This window comes from Cuculus canorus, chromosome 3 (assembly GCF_017976375.1).
Source record: "Cuculus canorus isolate bCucCan1 chromosome 3, bCucCan1.pri, whole genome shotgun sequence".
In the NCBI taxonomy this organism is placed as follows: domain Eukaryota; kingdom Metazoa; phylum Chordata; class Aves; order Cuculiformes; family Cuculidae; genus Cuculus; species Cuculus canorus.
Window position 1 is genome coordinate 88035016 of NC_071403.1, and position 21193 is coordinate 88056208.

At 40.7% G+C, this 21193-nt stretch overlaps 1 protein-coding gene across 4 annotated transcripts in view; it reads left to right on the forward strand.

The window, feature by feature from the left end:
* Window positions 1-21193, forward strand: part of ATL2 (atlastin GTPase 2) — a 39139-nt gene extending 17946 nt beyond the window's left edge. For 2 of the 4 annotated variants that reach the window (XM_054062581.1, XM_054062584.1), the window contains exons 3-14: window positions 3179-3313; window positions 4713-4817; window positions 5892-5942; window positions 8378-8434; window positions 9361-9453; window positions 9735-9873; window positions 10712-10839; window positions 12970-13026; window positions 14241-14312; window positions 16670-17101; window positions 18549-18563; window positions 18667-21193. In XM_054062581.1, coding sequence (XP_053918556.1) covers window positions 3179-3313; window positions 4713-4817; window positions 5892-5942; window positions 8378-8434; window positions 9361-9453; window positions 9735-9873; window positions 10712-10839; window positions 12970-13026; window positions 14241-14312; window positions 16670-17101; window positions 18549-18563; window positions 18667-18774 — 1392 coding nt within the window. In that variant the 3' untranslated portion in view covers window positions 18775-21193. The remainder of the gene's footprint in view (window positions 1-3178; window positions 3314-4712; window positions 4818-5891; window positions 5943-8377; window positions 8435-9360; window positions 9454-9734; window positions 9874-10711; window positions 10840-12969; window positions 13027-14240; window positions 14313-16669; window positions 17102-18548; window positions 18564-18666) is intronic. The other 2 variants (XM_009556544.2, XM_054062583.1) reach the window with 2 other exon arrangements.

The following is a 21193-nucleotide window of genomic DNA, read 5'->3' on the forward strand; positions in this document are numbered from 1 at the left end:
AATTTCTCTCACTCACAGTAGTGCCTGCTATTGAATTTCTCTCACTGATTTGCCAAGAGCTCTGAAAGAAAGAAACTGAGTATACGGTAGGAGGAATACAGAGTGGCAAGCTGGTTCTCCTAGCTTCTGAAGATTTTTAACCTAAGGAGAAATAAATATTTAATTGATATAGCTGTTAAGTGAGTTTCCTTTTCTGTGTGTATATAAACCCTCTCTAGTGTCCTGTTTATAGCAAAACCAAACCAAACCCCAGACAAACAAAAAAAGAAGTCCCAAGAAGTGTAGCAATCTGAGTTAGATGGTGGCTGGATAGTAATGGGATAGGCTTTATACAAATACTCCTAACTTTCAGATTTTGAAATAAAAGAAAAGCTCATAAGCCAAAATGGACACTGATTTAGCCTTGTGTGATTATCATGTCTCTCTATTGCCTTTATTGTGCAGTCACTTTTTCCAGTTTTCTATAGGTGTCCTTCAAAATACCATTTCTTTCACTTAAGCTGAAGATGAAGGCCAACTTTGCTGTCTACTGCAACACCTATACCTTACCAAAAGCATGGGTGTCTTGCTCTCTATGTGCAGCTTCTGGCCAGGTGTTTGTGTTCTGAAGCTGTAACGCTTATGGGGCCTTAGCTGAGCTGATCCAGCTCAATGATGCATCATCACAAGAAGCTGCACTTTGCTGGATTGATTTCCAGCCAGCTCGGTGACACAAACCAGCTTAGGGAAAGAGTTTGACAAGCATCAGAGCTACTGCAAACTGATCGGAAGCTGAGGATGGGAGAAGATAAGTGCAACACCAGCTCTTTTGAGCACTGCTCAATAGTATCAAGTCAAATGGTGCTCTCTGTGGTTAGGCAAATTTCAGTACAGGAGGTGAGGCCTGGGTATAATTTTATAGTACTCTTTAGTCTATTACACCATCTACAGTCAGGCTAAGTTACAACTCTAATTCTGTGAACTAAATATTGGATCCTGCACAAAATACTAAAGCATCTGCATTCAGTTTGTACGCAAATCAAGCCGTTTTGAGTTATAATCCCCTGTGGATGTATGGTAGTAAAATTGCCAAGATACTTCAGAATCCCATTTTCTTGTCTTAAACCAAGACCTGGCAGTGATGTGAAATATTACTGTTGTGAAAATTTCACTTGTGCCAGCTGAAGTCAATGAGTATGATTTTGACATGGCTGAGGTTCACCACTGACTTCAGGGAGGTGGGCAACTCATTGCAAGCACTGGTATTTATTGTTACAATTGCTTATTTGAAATGGAACAGAACAGTCTGCCAAAAACCAGCAACAGTTATGTAGTCAGCAAGTTGCTACAAGGGTCCTGTGATCTTTGTAGCAATTTAAACCTTTATAAGAATTGTGTGCAGTAACAATAGTAAATTTTACAGATGTATGAGCTTCTTAGCTTGTATTAATCTGCAAGGTGCATTGTGTCCTAGTGGCACTAAGCAAATAAAACCACATTGGTTGTTTCCTTAGTGTGGAATATATTTAGAGACACTATCTTTTAGGTGACTGATGCAAAACTGTAGTGCAACTTCTTGCTTGATTTCACATACAAACATCCAGTGAAAAGCTGTTCCAAGTTTTGCTTAGTCTCTCTGGTAGAAGCGTATATGCATGACAAAAAAACCATGAACACTCCCCCTCCCCCCCATCAACAACAACAACAGCCTACATGTACAGAGCTGCAGTTCTGCTCACTTGGATAGCTGTGTTCATTTTCTGAATTTTTCTCTCAGTCACTTTTGCCGTGTCTGATCCAAATAGCAGAGGTGAATGGTGCATGCTTAGCATTTGGAAGAATGCTAGTGCAGAACTGCTTGATTGCCTCTACCTTTTTGCTGGTAGCATGCAGAGCAAAGCATACTAGGCATGAGGAATGTATGCAGGTTTATTTCCCCATCCACCTTTAAAAATAAGCAGTTCCACTTTTTTGTAGTAAGTATTCTATACAGCCCTTGGATGCTCCTGCTATTTCCTGAGATGTAGAGTGATGTGTCTTGAGCTTTTTCTTGAAAAGACCCAGTGCAGAGTCAGCAAGGTACAGCCCATAGCCCAGTGAAGTGAGAAGTCTCCCCTTCAGCCATCTTGAGGAACACGCTTTCATGGCTGGTAGTCTTCTCTGGGCATTCCAAGGCAAATTCATTAAATGTCTCTTTCTGTTCTGCTAGCATGCTGCATTCTTGTCTGTGAAATAAAGGTTTTCCTCCAGCCCTCTTATCAGTTACATTACTGTCTCCCCATCATTTCTTTCTTGTAGGATATCCGTGTGTATAAATCCTTCACTGTGAAACTTTCTCAGCTGCCTTGTTCATGCTGCTTACTTGCCCAGTACATAAGCTACATCTGTGGGTTAAATGTGCTCATATAATGACTGGAGTCTTCTGTGTGAACCACTGCCATGTGTTGCCTGTCCTTGAGGATCAAAGACATCATTACAATACTGTTGGCCAGAAATGTTAGCTGTGAACTGTACTTGACTCTCTGATAGCCTTTCTCAAACTGGACAACGTGCCAATGAAATTTGCATGTGGATGGGTTGAGTGACATGTATCAAACTCTCAATGTTCTTTTTCTCTTGAATCCTAATCACTTGGAAAAAAAGTATTTTGTAACTGACAGGTGTAGATTGTAGATCTTTTTTGTCTTTGCCTGTTCTCTTCAGCTTCTGCAAGCTGCTGTTGAGAGTCTTGTGGCCTCTGTCAGCGCAGGGGCTTAGATGTTTAGCTAGTTTCAGCGCTTGACCTGTTTGTGACAGAGAAAAAAGAGGATTGAGTGGATGTCAGATATTTTGTTTCTTGAGGGAGTTTAGCTGTTCCTGTAGTTAAAATATGCTATTTGGAACGTGTTTTAGTTGAGTTGTTGAGTAATGAGCTGTTTATTGGTTCTGAGTGCTCGAGACTTGAAAGCTGTGCCCATATAGTCTTCAGTGGCTGAAGAGTTGTGCAACTGCTGAAATACAGTAGACTCAAACAACATTTCTTTGTGGATGATCCTCAAAATGCAGCAGAGCAGCGCTGTGTTTTGGTATTTTGTGTTGCATTGTCAGTTGGCCGTGAGGAGAAAGAGAGAACAATGTGGACATATACTAAAATATAGCATGTTAAAAAAAAATAAATCTCTTCCTTGCTTTAAAGTAAGTTACACCTCTTCTTTTATAGTCTTCTCCTTGCTGGATAGGTGGAAACACTGAGCCGTTGACTGGCTTTACATGGAGAGGTGGATGTGAACGGGAAACCACTGGCATTCAGATTTGGAGTGAAGTGTTTGTAATTGATAAACCCAATGGGACAAAGGTAAGTGCTTGAATTAAGTAGGTGTGTGTAAGGATTTTTTGCCTGTATGTGTATACCTTTAATGCCATGGGTTTCACGGGGGCGGTTCAAATATCGGTCGCTTTCCTCTGTGTTCAGTGGCTGTGTGATATATTTGGAAGCTCTATATCAGTGAAAGTATGAATTTTCTGTCTGGGCTGTAAGATTCAGTCTCCAACAATATTACCATTCTGAGAGTACTTTGTTTTGTAAAAGCCTCTGTCCAGGCTGGTGGGAGGGTTATCCTGTGGAAGCTGTAAAACTAATAGCTTTCAATACCATATAGTGGTATTGAAAAGTGCTGCAATCCACAACAAGTGGAACAACCACAAGTGCTGCAATCAGAGCAACAGCTCTGTAGTGGTGTTTCTTGAGTGGTGAGAATGCATTTTAGTTGTAGCTGTGTTCTAGTGAAATGTAATGCATGGCTATAAGTACAGGAAACAGTTTCAGTGTCTGGAAGCTGGTCCTCAATTATAGTTTAACAAGTAGTCCATAAAAAAGAGCTAGCAGTCTAACAGTGGGATAAAAGGCACTAAGTCTATTTTAATCAAAGCTGGTGTGTCTTTTTAAACTCTAAGTCAGTTTAACTACAAATTTTGCTTACAGGTATTTATCTTCATGCTGAAAGAAAATGTTAATGTTGTTAACAAATATTTACTACACATACTGATGGTGTATCTTGAGCTATTCATATTCTTCTAAACCATGCAATTGATTATTTAACTTTCATCCCCTTTGCATTTGTGAAGGAAACATCCAATGGCCAGTCAGTGTGGGACACTAATCTTAATCAGCAGCTTTGTGGCATGCAGGAAGCTTTTTGAATTTCATTAGCTAACCAAATAACTAAGTTGCAAGAATCTGTTTGTGCTCTGGGGAAAAAAATCACTCATTGTCAGTTATCCCTAACTGAAAGAGAAGGGGATTTTAGTAGATCTGAAAGATGGTAAGTGGATAGATTAGCTTTTATAATTAAAATCACCTCGTTCCTTGTCATCAGTATCCATTATCTTGTTTTCTTCTGAAGATTATTTTAAGATAAACATCTATTTAAAAGTAACCGTCTCACTCTTAGCTCTAATGAACTATGCTGCTCTTGCAGGGAATGAGAGCTGTCTGTTACTCTGCACTGTACCCACACTAGGCTGAGGGAGGTTATTTCTGTGGGAGGGAGTAACTAGTCCTTGCAAGTGCAAGGACTCAAGGCTGTTGCTTACTTAGCAGTAGATGTGAATAGGAACGTGTGCAAGAGCTGACTGAGTTTTGATAGGTAGATATGGGGGCAGAGACTTGCTGGACTCGAAATAAGTTTATCCCAATGGCCTGGAGTTTGAAAGTGTAATTTTGTTAACAATTGCTGCTCTTTAAAACTCTCTAGGTTGCTGTACTACTTATGGATACCCAAGGTGCCTTTGATAGCCAGTCCACTATCAAAGACTGTGCAACGGTTTTTGCTCTGAGCACCATGACTAGTTCTGTCCAGGTAAGAATACCTGTGCTGACAAGTAACAGCAGCTATAGGAAGCTTCTAGCCTGAACATGCAAAGAGTGTCTCTCTAGCCACGCTTTGAAAGTTCACTTGCATATGTTCCTTCAACTGTCATTTAAGCTTTCATACTTATTTATACATGTCTTATTTTCAGGGTAGTATACTACATAAGTTTCTCTGTGGAATCAAGGTTATCCAAGGCCAAGCTGAATTAAATTGCTGACTGAACTGGGGAATCCCCTCCCAAAAAGTCAGAATGGCAATTTCTTCTGTACAGATGTGTTACAGCATCTTTAAGGCTTCAGATACAGCTTGGGGTGAAATCACACTATGATCATCTAAACTTACAATTGCTGCTACTGTTAAACTTCTGACAGGTTCTTGTGCTATGTTCAAAACTACTTTTAAACTTGTGCCTCAAATATAACAAAAGTACCTTCAGATGTGCTAGAGCATGAAAGTAACAGGACTGCGTAGAACACTACTGTGGTGTTGATTTTGGTGGGTTTTTTGTTTGGCTATTTTTTTTTTTTGTTCCTGTGGTTAGGCTAAGTTGTGGGTTATTGATGTACCTTTCAGTTTACTGGTCTTCTGTATTCATGCTACTGAAACTGGCACAAACTCCCTGGCTAAAAGGAGATTCATCTGGGAAGATGTGAAAGCAAAAAAAAATCCTGGTGAACTAACTACCCAGTCATTTGTCAGATGCAGCTGCTGGATCACTGAATCCTAGAGCACCTGGACTTGTGGATGGCAAACTTCTCTGTTCTCTTGTCTTACACCTATGTGGTGATTTGAAGCATTCAGTAGTCTTCTGAGATTGCTTTATGACTTGATTTCTTGGAAATAAGCTGTTCTAGGAAAGATTAGGGTAGTCAACAGCGGTTTTGTCCCTAGTGCTTTGTATAAGGAAGTGACTTCTGTTTGAGATGTGTTCTGTGACACCTTTCTAGTTGCTGACTTTCAGGTAGTTAGACTTTTCTTGAGAGAGTAAAAATACTCAGGATATCTGAAAGAGACTACATGAATGGTTTCATGTTACATTGTAATTCTTGCACTGTCTTGCAGGTGTACAACTTGTCCCAGAATATTCAGGAAGATGACCTTCAACATTTGCAGGTAAGCTGCTTCTGAGCTGATAGTCTTGTAATTGTTCTTGAAGTTACTACTAATGTAACTGACTTGAGAGCTGCCTGCTACTTCATGTAGAACACAGAAGCTGAGGTAATGCTGAAACTAGTACTGGCTATAATCTTATCAACTTTGTGATGCTTCTGCTGTGCAAGGCAGAGATAATATAATACAGGCTTCTAATATGCCTAAATGTTATCTTTCTAAAGTCTGTTCTTTCTGTGGTGAGTTCTGAAATTCCTGAAAAGATAAGAAAGGGAAATCACTTATAGAAGTACTTAAAACATATTGGAATTTTCTCGTTCTTTTTCCCTAAAATAGGAAAATGAATGGTATTTCATAAGCTGTTTTGGAAGAAATGTGGGAGCTTGGGACAGGAAAGAAAGAATAACTTCCACCTAGAAGCCTTTCACAGTTTTTCAGCTGAGAAACATTTTTTAAATTTTATTTCTGCATATTAAGAAAAGCAGGAAAGAGTTGTCCTCTCTTTACTATGGGGTTTTCAATCTCTAATGAACTCTTTGGTCAAAGGCCACTGAATTCTGGCTTTGTGTGCATGGTACAAGAACCTTATCTTCTTAACTTAAAACCTGTAGCTTTGAACGCCAGCTTGTGTATTAACAAATGCCTGCCTCTGCTTAGGCCATGACCTTGTCACAGCTTAAAACTGTTTTCTGTGCCTTCTGATTGAAAGGACTTCTGTCTTGGTCAGTGCTGCAAAAGACTGGCTGCCAATACTGGAAGTAGAAGAGCACTAGCTAAACTTAGTCTTGTGATGCTGTTCTCAGTTAACAGAGTTGTATCACTGGGCCAACAGTCCCCACCCCCCAAAAAAACCCAACCAAACATCACAAACAAAAAAAGGCTTGGCTAATTATTTGAAAATCAGGCTTTCCTCATGACTTTGGTCCTTTTGGCACCCTCAATGCAGTCTGAATAGAACAATCTTTCTGTTATAGTGGAGGGTGAGATTTGAGGGAAGAGGAGGATGATATATTTATATCAGTGAGTAGGGAACCCCAGCATTACATCTCAAGCTAGGACAAGGAATCGTGCACTGAGGGAAGGAAATTGCGAATTTGTAATAACAGATTTTCTGTTATTCTGAAATAATGTTAGTCTCTGGCTGCCTTTTCTGTGCAGCAGTGTAGTGAATGGGGAAGGGAGTTAGGATCAAAGGAGCCACTCTCATGTGGGGTTGTGGCGACTTCAGAGCTTTTTGTAAACCTGAGTAAAAGGGCTTTCAAGTCCATTTATACTAAATTAGCCTTGTAAGTTCTGAGTTGCTCTTGTGATCAGTAGAGAGGGAACTGGCTATGAAATTTATCCGAGATGTTCCTGGAGTTAGTGTTAACATAGACTTACATTTGCCTGGTACTAGAGGATGCTGGTGTGCTTCCTTCATCTCAGCCTTCAAGGTATATGAAGGAGCTAGCATGGATCAATACTTGTCAGGACCGGCATCTGCTGAAACAGCCAGCATAGTCCATAATTTGTGTTCTCGTGGTTTTTCTGGCCCACTCAGTCTGGTGCTGCTGGTATTAAAGATGAAAGTGAAAGCAATGCGAGGAAGACAGCTGACACTTGTCCTTATACTGGAAGGAAAGAACAATTATCAGTTAAGGTCACAGGCTGAAGTAGAGATCTGGGAGGCTGCTGAATTTGGCTTGTATTTAAATGTTTGATACATTGGCTCTAGCCAAGTTCCTTGAGACTTCCAGGAATAAATCTTTTGTGAGAAGTAAGGTGCAAATGTTAGGTATATCTCCTTAGCATTGGAAATCAGCTTGCTGGGAGACACAACTAGCTTTCCTCTGAGAACAGCCCACAGGCCACCTACTTAGAGCTGTGGTACATTGACAGGGAATGGCACTGTGAAACCAGTGGAAACTGTGTTTCCTTCCTGAATTTTATTGAGGATTGGTGTACTTTTTCTTAAAGTGTTCGTAAAGTTTAGGAGGCTGAGGGGAGACCTTATTACTCTCTACAACTACCTGAAAGGAGGTTGTGGAGAGGAGGGAGCTGGCCTCTTCTCCCAAGTGACAGGGGACAGGACAAGAGGGAATGGCCTGAAGCTCCATCAGGGGAGGTTCAGGTTGGATATCAGAAAAAAATTCTTCACAGTAAGAGTCATTGGGTACTGGAACAGGCTGCCCAGGGAGGTAGTAGAGTCGCCTTCCCTGGAGGTGTTTAAGGAACGGGTGGATGAAGTGCTGAGGGACATGGTTTAGGGAGTGTTAGGAATGGTTGGACCCGATGATCCAATGGGTCCTTTCCAACCTTGTGATTCTGTGATTCTGTGATTCTCAACTCATAATAGGATATAAGACTGAATGCTTTATTTTTTACTAACATAATAGAACATTTACAGTAGAAAAATGTGGGTCTTTGTGATGAATGCTTAACACTCTTCTTTCCATTAGTTGTTTACAGAATATGGAAGACTAGCTATGGAAGAAATTTACCAAAAGCCGTTTCAGGTAACTATGTATGTTAAATGGATCTTGAGCAATTGAATGTGTACAGAATGAGCTCAGGATAATTTATTAAGAAACCAATTTGACTGATTTTCCTTCCCTTACACTACGTTTCTTGGCAAAATCACAATGGAGAAATGAAGAGAATGACATTTTGGGAAAGTATAGCTTTGTGCCTGAGTTGTAAGGCATCAAATGAATCAAAGCATCAATTTATGTGCAGACGGAAGTTTTGTGCTGTGTTCTTACTCATTGCTCTGAGATATGGTTTGCCTTTTTCAGTACATGGTTCTGAGTGAAAGTCACATGGCCTCTAAGAAATAATGAGGAGGGGCCATGTTGCATTTCGTTTACTTGAAGCATTACTGGTTTCAGTGTTAAAAATCTCAAAAATGCTAGAATCTCTGGCCCAGCAAGAAGGGTTTGAGGCTACTTGCATTTAGTGGAGACAAAGACTGAGATCTCTTCCATCTTGAAGTTTACCCCTACAAGGGTGCTAGTTGACTGCCGTTTGTGGTGGGTTTTAAGATTCGTGTTTCTCTAGAATATTCAGCCTGTAGGTGTGAGTCTGCAACATTCTAGTGATTGGCCCAGGCAAGTGAAGTGCCTTGTCCTATATAAAAGTAATGGCAAGGTTTGTTTTGTGTCTTCAGATAATAGGAGAGAGGACAGTGTGGTCACTGTGGAACAGCAAAAGGCAAACCCATGGAACAGGGAAGCTATCCCTGAGGCATGTGCGTACTCCTTACAGATAAGGAGAAAGTTGCATTTGTTTATTATGTGGGTTCTAAACAAGTAAACACACTACAAAACTACAAAGCTACTTCATTTAGAGCAGCCAAGTTTAGAAGTTTCTTTGTCAAACACGATAATTTTAAGTAGAGTTTTTGACCTTAGGCTGTCATTCAGTGCTGTTCTTCCTGTTCCAGACACTAATGTTCTTAATTAGAGATTGGAGTTATCCTTATGAACATGCTTATGGCTTGGAAGGAGGAAAAAAGTTCCTAGAGAAAAGATTGCAGGTAAGTTATCTCCAGTCATCCCAGTGTGGTATTCTAACTTAAGTGACAACATACCATCAAGGTAATGATGCATGATAAGGTAACTTTTTGTGCTCGTAAAAGACATTTATGATGTTCTCATGTGTGTGTGGAGTTCTGGAATTTAGAACTTGACATTTTTTAGTTCAGTACTGAAAGCTTAAACACACTTTTGTTCTCCTTACACTTTAAGGCTGATATTTAGTCTTAGTTGTGATACTGCAACACTGTTAGCAGTTCTTGCTGTCCTTTTCTTTTTCCAGGTAAAGCAAAACCAACATGAAGAGCTACAGAACGTAAGGAAGCATATTCACTCCTGTTTCAGTAATCTTGGCTGTTTCCTGTTGCCCCACCCTGGTCTTAAAGTTGCAACAAATCCAAATTTTGATGGAAGATTGAATGGTAGGAAGCATTCCATTGTGTGCTTCTTGATTTAGATTGTGGAGTTTATTTTATGATGGAAGTTAAACTCTGAAATGGTTGGCTATTATAATGCTTCATTAGAAAAATGTAGGGCTATAAGGTGAAATTATGAAATCTAGAAATGTGCATTGTATGTTTCCTTTCAGTGATTTAGAGGTAGAGGAGTTACGCAGGCAAAGGAAATGGATATCTTTGTATAGCTGTTCATTGTTGATAACTTGAAATATGCTTAAAGTAGGGATTCTAAAGATAAATAAGGATTCCAGAAGGGAGAATTCCTGAAGTTAAAGACTATTCTTTCTTAAAAATGAAAAGCTTTTCTCTAAGAACTTGTTAAATCGAAGGCCAGAACTAGAATAACTTTAAAATAAAAGCTGTAGACTCCTGCTACTGCAGAATGAGAGCCGGTCAGGATTCTTCCAGTTGCTGCTTGTCCCCTGACAGAAGGAATTTATCAGAATGGCAAAGGCTAAAGTGGGTTTGTAATACTGGGATGCCAACCACTTTTGTGCTGAGGGCATAGACCTGTGGGATTAATATGTAAAATTTTGGTTTAATTGGGGAAATACACTTTAATTATTATAAGGACTGCAGAACCCTGTTCTCTTAGTCTGAATTTAAGATTAAAGAGTAGGTAGAATCTACTAAAACTGTACTGTGTATTTAAGCCTATAAATATCTTACAAGATAAGTCAAGAGTTAGGATACTATGGATTTTGAAATGTCATGAGTTATCGGTGTTCCTTTGGGAAATGTAAGATTGGAAAAAAACCAAACCTAACCACTGTTTTTCCTGAAATTAATTGAATTTTACTAGATATAGATGAGGATTTTAAGAACGAACTGCAGAATTTGGTGCCGTTACTGCTTGCCCCTGAAAACTTGGTAGAAAAAGAGATTAGTGGATCAAAGGTGACCTGTAGAGATCTTGTAGAATACTTCAAGGTAAGCAAACTCATACTAATTATTTCTGTTAATGGCTTAAAAGAAATTATTCTAATTTTAGGGCATGTTGTTCCCAGAGAAGACAAGATATCTAGGCTGGCACTTGCTGATCGGCTTACTTCTATTTTCATTTCATTATTCTGACTTTCCAGAACTGGCACACAACTTCCTAATAGTATAGCCCTTAGCAAGCTACTGTTGGCAAAACTGTGTTGGTTTTGCTTTCTGAATAGGCTGAAATACTGTAGTTGAGGGTTTTCTTCCTGCTTTGAAATCTTAGTTTGTCTGGATATGTTGCTTTTTTTTAAAAAAAAAAAAGAAAAAGAAAAAAAAAGAGGGTCTCACATAGATTGTGCACATAGAAAAATAGCTCTTAAACTGCTAGGTATGCAGTGAAAATTTCTCCTCTGGATTTTTAACGTGCAAGGAAGATGCTTTCTAAACACTTGCATGTGGAGCACCACTGTATGCTCTGAAACATTTCTGTGTGGTACTTGCAGCTGTTAGACCTTTGAGCTGTTTTGGTATCATGGTGACACCAGCAGAAATGTGATAACATAATCCCTATCTCACCAGGAATTGGTCTGGTGTGTGTAACCTGTTTTTGAATTGGAATGACTTAGACAGTTGGCTTGGTAGGAGAAAGTGGCACTCATTCCGAAAGACATGAATTTTGTTGAGCATGCATATTAGAGGTAGAACAGAATTGGGCCGATGTTAAGAAAAAACTACGCAAGGGAGTATCTGAGACCAGAGCTCAACACTTGTGAAATGAAGTTGTTTTTTTTTTAATAGAGGAAGGACATGATATGAGTGCAGAAGTCATGGCTGCTCTGACAAGCATAAAATCACACTCTGAACCTCATATGTTCAGTCTCTATTTACATGGTTGTATGCTGCATTTTGTTCTACTTTCTTTTCTAGTAACACTTGATCCTGTACACTGTAGGGAGTGCACATTCACAGCTCTTTAGAAAGGACTGTACCCTAAAAACAGGGTGTAAAACCTCCTCTGTTGCAAAGCTGCCTGATTGAAATTCCGTATCCAGTGTGAGAGCAGTCATGCAGGGTGCTGTGGAAACACTATTGTTACGTAACTAAAGAGGACTGCTCCCTTGGGATTGTGTGTCAAATACTGAGATTGTGAAGTCTGAGAGGGAAACTGGAGGGCTTTTACTTGGATGAAATAGCTACAGAAGTAAGGAGAGTGCCGAGGGAAGAGTCCTGTATAACTATACATTTTTATAGGTTGCCCTACAACCTAGAGCATTGGGTATATAAGGACCCTGATAACCCTGTTACCTCCTCCTTTGCAAGGAAGAATCCTTGGGGCAGAGTCTTGTAGACAAGATAGGTGGTAGAGATATAATAGCACGAAGAAAACTGCACAGCCGAGAGTGGCCTTGTTGGTGTAACTTATACAGCTTGCCCGATGCACTGAAATGGCCACAGCTGCCTGCTGTGCCATCTCCACTGATCTGTCTCAGAGCTGTGCCACAGGCTACCTTGTGAGCTGGAGAAGAAGACATGAAGAACGTGTTCTCTTCCAGCCTTCTGCAACCCTGGTGAAAGAAAAGACAGCTGAGGATTGGTAGGGTGGGGAGCAGATCGGTAGGCCGCCTGCCTGGCCTGCAGACAGAAGTGTTTGGCAGCTTGGCTCTCTGCCTCACTGCTTTGATCTGCTTTTTTTCTTGCACACTTCCAGGGGGCAAGACAAATGGGGAAACGTAAGTACTGGTTCTCTCGGACTGAGGTGTGTTTGGACAGAACCCTTACCAGAAAGGCTATGTGAAATAGTTACTGTCAAGCTTTTGTTTTGAGTAAAAATGCTGTGCCCAGCAAGACTTTCCTCACATATTTGAGAGAGCAGAAACTAGCTGGCAAGCCTGTCACTTGTTGAGGTAGTGGCCATGTCTCCTCAAGGTGTTCTGCTATCCTGCTAAGCCCCAGTCTCAAAGGCACAGGAAAACAAAGGGATTAAAGCACTAGGAATAATCGTGAGAATGCCAGACTGTATGGAGAAACTTGCATATAGAATATTTAGCATTATGACAAAGAAATAATCTCAGCTCTGTCTTAATATCATTCTTCTTCTCCTCAATCATAAATGTGTTTCTTTCTCCCATTTAGGCTTATATTAAAATCTATCAAGGAGAGGAGCTACCTCATCCGAAATCTATGCTGCAGGTATTTTCTTTCTTTCTTTCAAATAACCTGATAGAACTTAAAGTTCTTTGCAATGAAGATCATGACCTTTGTGAGTCTGAAGCTTCCCCCTAGAGTTGTAGTTCTGGAAGTAAGTGTGTACTTTGAAGGCCATGTGAACTGTGTAGCCTGGATACGCATTTGTGTCTTCCCTCAGTTCCATCTATCAGATGGAGCAGGGGTATATTTTGTTGGTTGGATATTCTTAGCTGTTTCTGTTTCTGAGCATGTGTTTCTTGTAACTTGCTGTTTTGTCAGACTGTATTCGGAGAGCTTTTAGCATCAGATCCAGCAGATAAAATGGAGAAGGCTTATAGTAATGCAGCTGTTGCCATTGTCTTGCAGTGTTGAGCGTTCTATGTGGGTTTCTTAGATTGGATAACTGTATTGAGGTTTCTTTTCTGGGTTGATCCAAAGAAGATGTAATCAGCTTTAAAGCAATCTGAACACAAACTGATTGTATAAAGCTGTGTGGTAAACCCTTGAATTGTTTGGGATGAAAAGCTTTCATCAAACATGGGCTTTAGGGTCAGTTTTAACTATTTTGTGTTTATAAGGCTTTAAATTTCTCGTCACTTCATTAAGACTCAACTGTTGTGTTTTCTCATCCTTCAAGGAAAGAATTCTTTAAACTTTGGAGGGAGTTCAGAAAACTCATCACAATGAAACAAAGGCTGCTATCATTTCTTCTATGTAGCATGCCGTAAATTTGGCTGAGAGACACAGAAGATGACATCTTGCAGTATTAGAGTAACTGTCCCTGACATGACATAGGTTGAAAATAGACTTAAGTTCTTACGAGTCCTGACACCAAAACTGTACGGATACAATGCAGAAATAATACCAGCTTGCTTCTTTACTCGCAGGTAGTGATGTATTAGAATTAACATTTAATAATTTAGTGATCCTTATTTGTTTATCAACAGTAAAGCATTCAGAAGAGATTGCTTGTGATGAAAAGCCTGTACAAATGCATGGGAGTTTGTCTGCAGCTGTACTAGAAAGCTGAAGAAAACATTTTCCTAGTCAGTAAACTGTTTTAATGTATATTGCTAACCTCCACTTGGGTTTTTTTGTGGGGCATTGTCCTGGCAGTCTGAAGTTTTGCAGGTTTGGGGGGGGATGTTGAGTAGTGAAACTACATGTGTAACTAACGGTAACGCTGTGATGATACGTGGTGCTCACTTGTTTTCTAGGCAACAGCCGAGGCGAACAATCTTGCTGCTGTTGCAGGAGCAAAAGACTTGTACAGCAAAGGCATGGAGCAGGTATGATGACAACTGTTTAACTGCCTACATACAAATATAGGCCTTCATTTTTAATGTTGTACCTAATGTTGTGTGTGAGCATGTTAATGGAGAAGAGTTGCTTAAGGCCAGTACTTATGTGTGTTCTGCACATTGCTCTGAATTAGGTGTCTGACACAGTGAAGCTAGGACTCATTGAGATGGAAATGGCTGAGGAGGTATGGGAATGGGTGTGTTTGTAAGATACTGCCTGTTAGTTCCCTCGCTGCTCTTGACTGGCATCTTAAAGTCCTGTATAATGAAACAGGCAAACAGGTGAGGAGACACTTAGTGGGCCAGTGTCATGCAAGGGTATTGCACCACAAGAGTTCTAGTAGTTCTAGACTCATGCTTCTGGATTGTGGTCATTCATTAGCTCTAAAATGCAAGGATTAAAATTACTGCACAAAGTTTAAAAAAAACCCAACCTTGAAATACAAGAATAAACTTGTATGAAAAAGCTGTGTAAGTTCCTACTTGCTTCTTCTGTTGAAGTTAGTGACTTATACCACTGCAGTTTGAATGTCTGGATGGACATCATACTTCAGTGTAGTGTTATACACAACCTCTTGAAATAGTAAAAGGATTGTTATTTATAAATGCCAAGCGTGCCTTCCTACCTTGAATCTTTAATGGCTGTTGAGATACTGTAGTTGTAAGTTTCCTTACTTGGAGCCAAAGAATAAACAGGAAGAGATGTTCTCTTAAACAGACTGTTTTTTCAATAGTAATATTCCCCCGTACTGTATATTTTTATCTCTTTGTAGAGATACACACAAATGTCTGGGATAGTTTTTATCCAGATGTCTCAGATGTTCTTAACGTGACACAGCTTTGAAATTGCTACAAAGGAACAGAAGTGGAAACTCTTTGGATTTAAGACTAGATTATGTAAATATAGTTCTTAGTGTAGGTTCGGAGTTCTCATGAACCAAAGCCCTCCTTTGCTGAGTGTGCATAACCGAAATGCTGTCCCCTAATGACCTTAACTGTAAGGAACAACAGGTGCAGGCACGGAGAGTACAAGTAAACAGCAACACTTAGTTGTGTGGTGGTCTTTATGCATCAGCAGCTCCTAGTGTTTAATGTTCTCTGGTCAATGTGAAAAGACTGTTTTGGAGGATGAGAGCAGTAGCCTTTTTCCAGGGAGTTTTGCCAGCTGTGAAGGACTTAAGACCCTTTCTGCTTTTTCCATATTTATTAAACTTGAGTAAGAGGCAGAGTGTGTGTCTGGTTGTGTCAGGATCTCAACAGTGAGGTTTGTCTTGAAGCTAACCGGTGAAGCTATGCATCTTGTGAGGCAGTAAGGCATGCGAGGCTGTAGTCTGAGAAGATGATCTTTTGTATCTTGCTGAAGGGATAGCAGCAGGTGAATACTAAAGTTGTTGCAGCACTGAAGACAGGAGATGACAAGCACTGCAATAAGACTACGTTGTGCAGGAGAGGGAAGGTGGCTGTTTGACGTCATATGTCAGTCTTTAGACATAGTCCAACTGTGAGAGTCTGGAGGAGTTGAGGTGATCTGCCACATGTCCCTGGCCTGGGTAATCTCTAATCAAAGTCCTTAAGAGGTCAGAAATCAGTCTTAGATTAGAAGTCCTTGGAGTCTAACCATTTTCATACATATGCTGATTCAGGGAGAAGAATGTGGTGGGTGTCCATGTGACAGGTATCGTCAGAGTTCATGGCCTTGTCCTTTCAGCAGAAATGAACTCTGAAGTTGATTACAATCAAGCCTAGAGGACAGTCTAGGAAAGAACAGACTGAAGATGTGAGCACTTCATTCTTCTTAATTGATATCACCTGGTAAGCTCCACAGAGCCTACTAGTGGCAGCAATAAACAGCAATAGACTTGAGGGGGCAAAACCTGACCTATTTGTCCAAGTTCTATACTGACCCTCTTGATGAGATGGGTGATCAGGAGTTAAAAGTTGAGGAGAGCTTGTGGCCTTCAGAGTTCTTCTCAACCTTCCTCAAGCCAAGCTTTCTCTACCACCTGGTATTTCTTTATTTCACATTTTCATAACCAGAATGTATGTGTGGCTGATGTCTTGTCCTTCTGGACTTGACCGAAGGGAGCAGTTGAAAGTATGCACTCAGTCCTGTGCTGTAGCTCTATATGTGATCAGATAGATAAGACCTCTGCTGTGCTGTAATGCAATATATCTTTGGTCGCTTCAGTCAAAACAGGACTTTATAGCTCACAGAGCCAAGGAAGCTATAGGAGCCAGTCTGCTGGCTTGAGAGGGGGCCAGCAAGGAGCAGGTTTGCTTTCTGTCCATCTGTACAGCAGAAGATGCTTGGGGTGTGATGAATTCATGTCTGATTGCTCTAACAGGTTTGTGGAGGAGATAAGCCTTACATTGCCCCATCGGACCTGGAGCGGAAGCACCAGGATTTCAGAGAGTCAGCTGTCAGGCAATTCTGCTCTGTGAAGAAGATGGGAGGGGAGGAGTTCTGTCGTCGCTACCAGGAACAGCTTGAAGTGGAAATTGATGAGATCTATGCAAACTTTGTGAAGCACAACGATGGCAAAAACATCTTTTATGCTGCTCGTACCCCTGCCACTCTATTTGCGGTCATGTTTGCCATGTATATAACCTCAGGACTGACTGGGTTCCTTGGTATGAACTCCATAGCTACCCTGTGTAATCTCGTGCTGGGGATGGCTCTTATATCATTTTGTACTTGGGCATACGTTAAGTACTCTGGGGAATTCAGAGAAGTTGGAACAGCCATTGATCAGATCGCCGAAGCTATATGGGAACAGGTTGGTATCTGTTTTAAATGCAAAAATCTTCCTTTCTTGAGCAGGCATATCAAACAGTTCCTGTTCAGTGCTGTAAGTGAAAAGCTGGTCTAGACCTAATGGAGAATGCTAGTGCTGCAAAAGGGAAAATCAGCTCAGAAGTGACTGCTGTCCAGTTAGAGAAGCCACGTGTGAAGAATGTTAAACAAGCTTACAGTATTATCAAAACGTGTCCTTGAAAGGCCTTACCAAGTGCATGGATGGTAAAGAGTGGAGGGACTCTTTAAAATCTTGTTACTTTTGCAGAGGAAGGGATTCTGCTTTTAAAGGCACATACCTTTAATATGATAAAGGTACCTTTATCCTTTAAAGGTATAAACTTGCCCTGTGTATGTGGTGGATAAAATATCTCGGGTGGTGCAAGAAATGGGGAAGGTAAAACACTGCTGTCCTCTCTCACATCACCTGATGGTGTGGCACTGAGGGCTGATTATATTTCAGAGCTGGCTGAGTTGCAGCAGCCAGCTGCTACAAGAGGATGTACATCAGGTTTCATCCTTCAGGAAGACTTGTTTTTTCTGTGACAACTTGAGTTGGTGCAACTGCTGTTGCAAGGAATTTTGACAGACAAATTCCTGAAAGAAAAGATGACATGAGTGTAAGAGTTTCAAAGCTGGAGGAGAAAGCTTTCTGCATGGAGATATTGCTGCCTGAATCCAGTTGAGACAGCTATGTCGCTAAAGCCAATGTAAAGAATTTCTGACCAACTTTTTGCAAGTAGTATTTGGGGCATTCCAAATAACTGTCTGGTGCTAGCAAAAGGGAGATGCTTTGGTACTGTTGTTACTGTACATGAGGGATTCACTGAACTTACCTGGGATATTAACATGGCATGGGCAAATAACTAACTGGAGCCTTCTAAATGGAGACTCTCTTCTACATAAGAAAAATCCCTGTGTTCAAGGCTCCCCATAGGCAGTGGTACGCCAGACCTATCCGAGCAACCAGGTAAGGTCGTGAGTCACACTGGAGTGGAAAAAGCAGATTTCTAATAGGAAAATGAGCACTAGGGTAACTAAATTTTGAGTTGCCCCCCTAACTAGCAATTACAATTGAGGTTCTCCTACACTATTGTAGCCTCTTGCTTTTGGAGGTTGGGGCTGAAGAGCACTGCAAGAAAAGTGGAAGTGCTCAGTTTGAGGTGTGGATCTTCCACTGCTACTGGAGGATACTTGGAGCACATAAGGCTTTACTTGACCATTCCTGGAAGAGGGAGATTTTAGCTTATGCTGGCTTGCCTTGTGAGTGAGAGGAACCAGTCTCTAAAGAGCTTGCTGGTGTGACAATTGCACATCACCGATAATACACAAGGTACCTACGGGTCCCATCTGAGTCACTCTGATTATATACTGTATTCTTGCTATTGATTTTTCTTAATCTCTGCCTTTCTTTTCCCTCCTTGCCTCAGAGGAATCCCAGGAAGGTGAGAAGTTACTGGCAATCAGTTTATTTTTTCTAAACTTGATTTGACTTTTTCTGCTGACCTCCAAGAGCCACTTTTCCTAACAGCTGAATTCATGTTTTAGGTGTTTTCCAAACTCTTTGAAGTCCTTAGACGCCGAACAATTCGCCGTGCTCTTACATCAGTGCCGCGACAGCGACTCTCATCCAACAATAACAAGAAGAAAAACTAGCCAGTATTTTTAACTTTCTTTCTGTATCTGAAGTGTTCACACTTACACATATAGGACAATAAGCTGGACCGTCTGGGCCGGTCTGCATAAATGCTGTAACCATACCAGACTGATGCTGCATAGAGGGTATGGAATTGCACATCTATCTTCTAGGAACTGTAGCGTGGTTTGAATTTGGTGAAATACCACTGTATAGGAGGGATATCACTTGTGTCCATAGCATGCAACTGATTTAACCTCATTACTGTAGCAGCAGAACTCATTTCTCTTTCAGTTCATGCCAGTTTGTCAGACTTCAGCATTCTAAGCTTCTTTCATTATTTCAAGTCTCATCTCTTTATATGTTTTTATATTTTATTTTCCTTGGTTACCTCATTTTTCTGTTTCTTTTGCACATTTCTCATTCCACAGGTGTTGAAGCCCATGAGTGATAATTTGATGGAGGATCATATGAGGCAGTCTGTAAAAAACTCTATCAAAGCAGGCCTGACCGAGCAGGTGTCTCACCATGCCAGACTAAAGACAGACTGACAGTTCATCTCCTCTTGAACTCTGCCCTCTCATCCTAGATGTGCTTGCTGTACCATGAGAACTCAATAATAAAAATAATAAAAATAAACCAAAGTTTACAATCAACTGTAGAAGTAGTTTAGTGTGGTTGGCTTCACAGACTGCTGCCATCATCTGGGAAGAAGTAGTTTGTCAGTGCTCTGCTTCTGAGATGAGCTGGTACCATGGAGGGGACTAGGGTGGGAGGCTCTGATGTCCCGTCTTGGTGAACTGTGCAGAGGTGCGTTTGGGGTGTGGGGAGGGATCTTCCCCTGATGTCTGAACTGGTGCAGCCTCTGAGCAATTGTCTTCTGCAGGAGGTCAGTTCAGGAAGTGTGATGATTAGACCCATGTGAGGTGTGCTCTTGCCAAATGTACTCTGCTCTGTGCTGTCCCTTCTCCCTTCGCCTGCTTTAACCAGAGGTTCTGTGTATTGAATGATTCCTTGTCGGTGAAGTCATTGGAGCCACCACATTACAATAGTTATCTTGCTTTATTGCCTTTTGTACCAGTGTTACACAAATGCATGTATTGTTTCCTCCTGCCGCTGCCAGCAGGGCTGACCTGTGAGGGCATACAAAGCCCCTCACTGGCCACTCGAAAAATAAATCTACTGCTGACCTTAAATTACTATGTGAGGGAGGCAGTGGGTCAGAGCATGTGGCATCTTGCCTTGGACTTGCAGACATGGTCCTGAGGGAGGTGCATATGGGAACGGAGCTCTCTTTTTCTGCAGTTTAGCCTTTGTGTATATAATATTGCCATTAATTCTACTGGGGGAGAAATTCCATCCAAAATGTTGCCTACAGCTACTAAGCAATGAGTTAGGATTGTCTGTACAGTGTGTTTAGTTTTTATTTTCTAAGAAATCACAGATAGGGCATGTATATGAAATATAAATATATAAATACAATTTTGTATCAAAGTTTTGTAGTACATGGCAAAACCTGGTTCTGTGGTAGTTAAGTGCAGTCCCTGTAAAGGAATGTTTGTGGCTCTCATAAATGTGTGAATGCATCAACAGTTTGAAGTTTTTTGATATACTTGTGAAATTTACCTGCCTTGAACACTGCAATCTCTCACCCCCTTGGGAAAATCAGTGGGAACGTTTGTTGTGAAACTTGTCTTCTGTTGCATTTTAAAATTATTTCCTGTAATTTATTTTCAGTACATGATTAAAATCAGTTGTGTATATATGAAATTAAATTTGTGCTTATTTTTAAAAGATGTTCAACTATGTATTCTACTACATAAACTATGTCAAAAACTTATCCTGACAATTATATGAACAAATTGTCTATTGTATTTCCTAGCTTTCTATTGAAGCTGATGTTCCTTTCATGCTCATCTCTGAAAGATGAGATCTGTCTAGCTCATGTCTCCTCCCCTTATAGGAAAACTTGCTGGTACTCTAAAGCACGCTTCTTGATTTGTGAAGTCGCTTGTCAGCTTGTGCCCTCCAACAACTGTATCATTCTGAAATCTTGTTACAGGCTCTATTTTCACTCTTGGCTAAATCAGTATTGAATATGGCATTTTCAGATGCATGGAGTGTAAAGGCAGCTAATTAACTGCTGTAGTTTCAGCTGGAAATGACTGTGTGATAGCTGGGTTTTTTTGCATTCCTAAATGGTAATGATTTCCATCAACATTTGAGCTTCATCAGTCTCCCCTCTCTTGAGTGAGGGAAATACCTGTCTAGGACTAAAGTGATTGCACTGTGACTTTTGTACCATAAAGAACTACTGGGGAGTATTGGTTACTTGCCCTCGGGAGATGAGGGCTCAGCTCCAGGTGAATTATGCTGAAGATGAGGTAGGAATGTTGCATTTTACAGTATCTTCTCTCAAACTGTACAGATTAAATACTG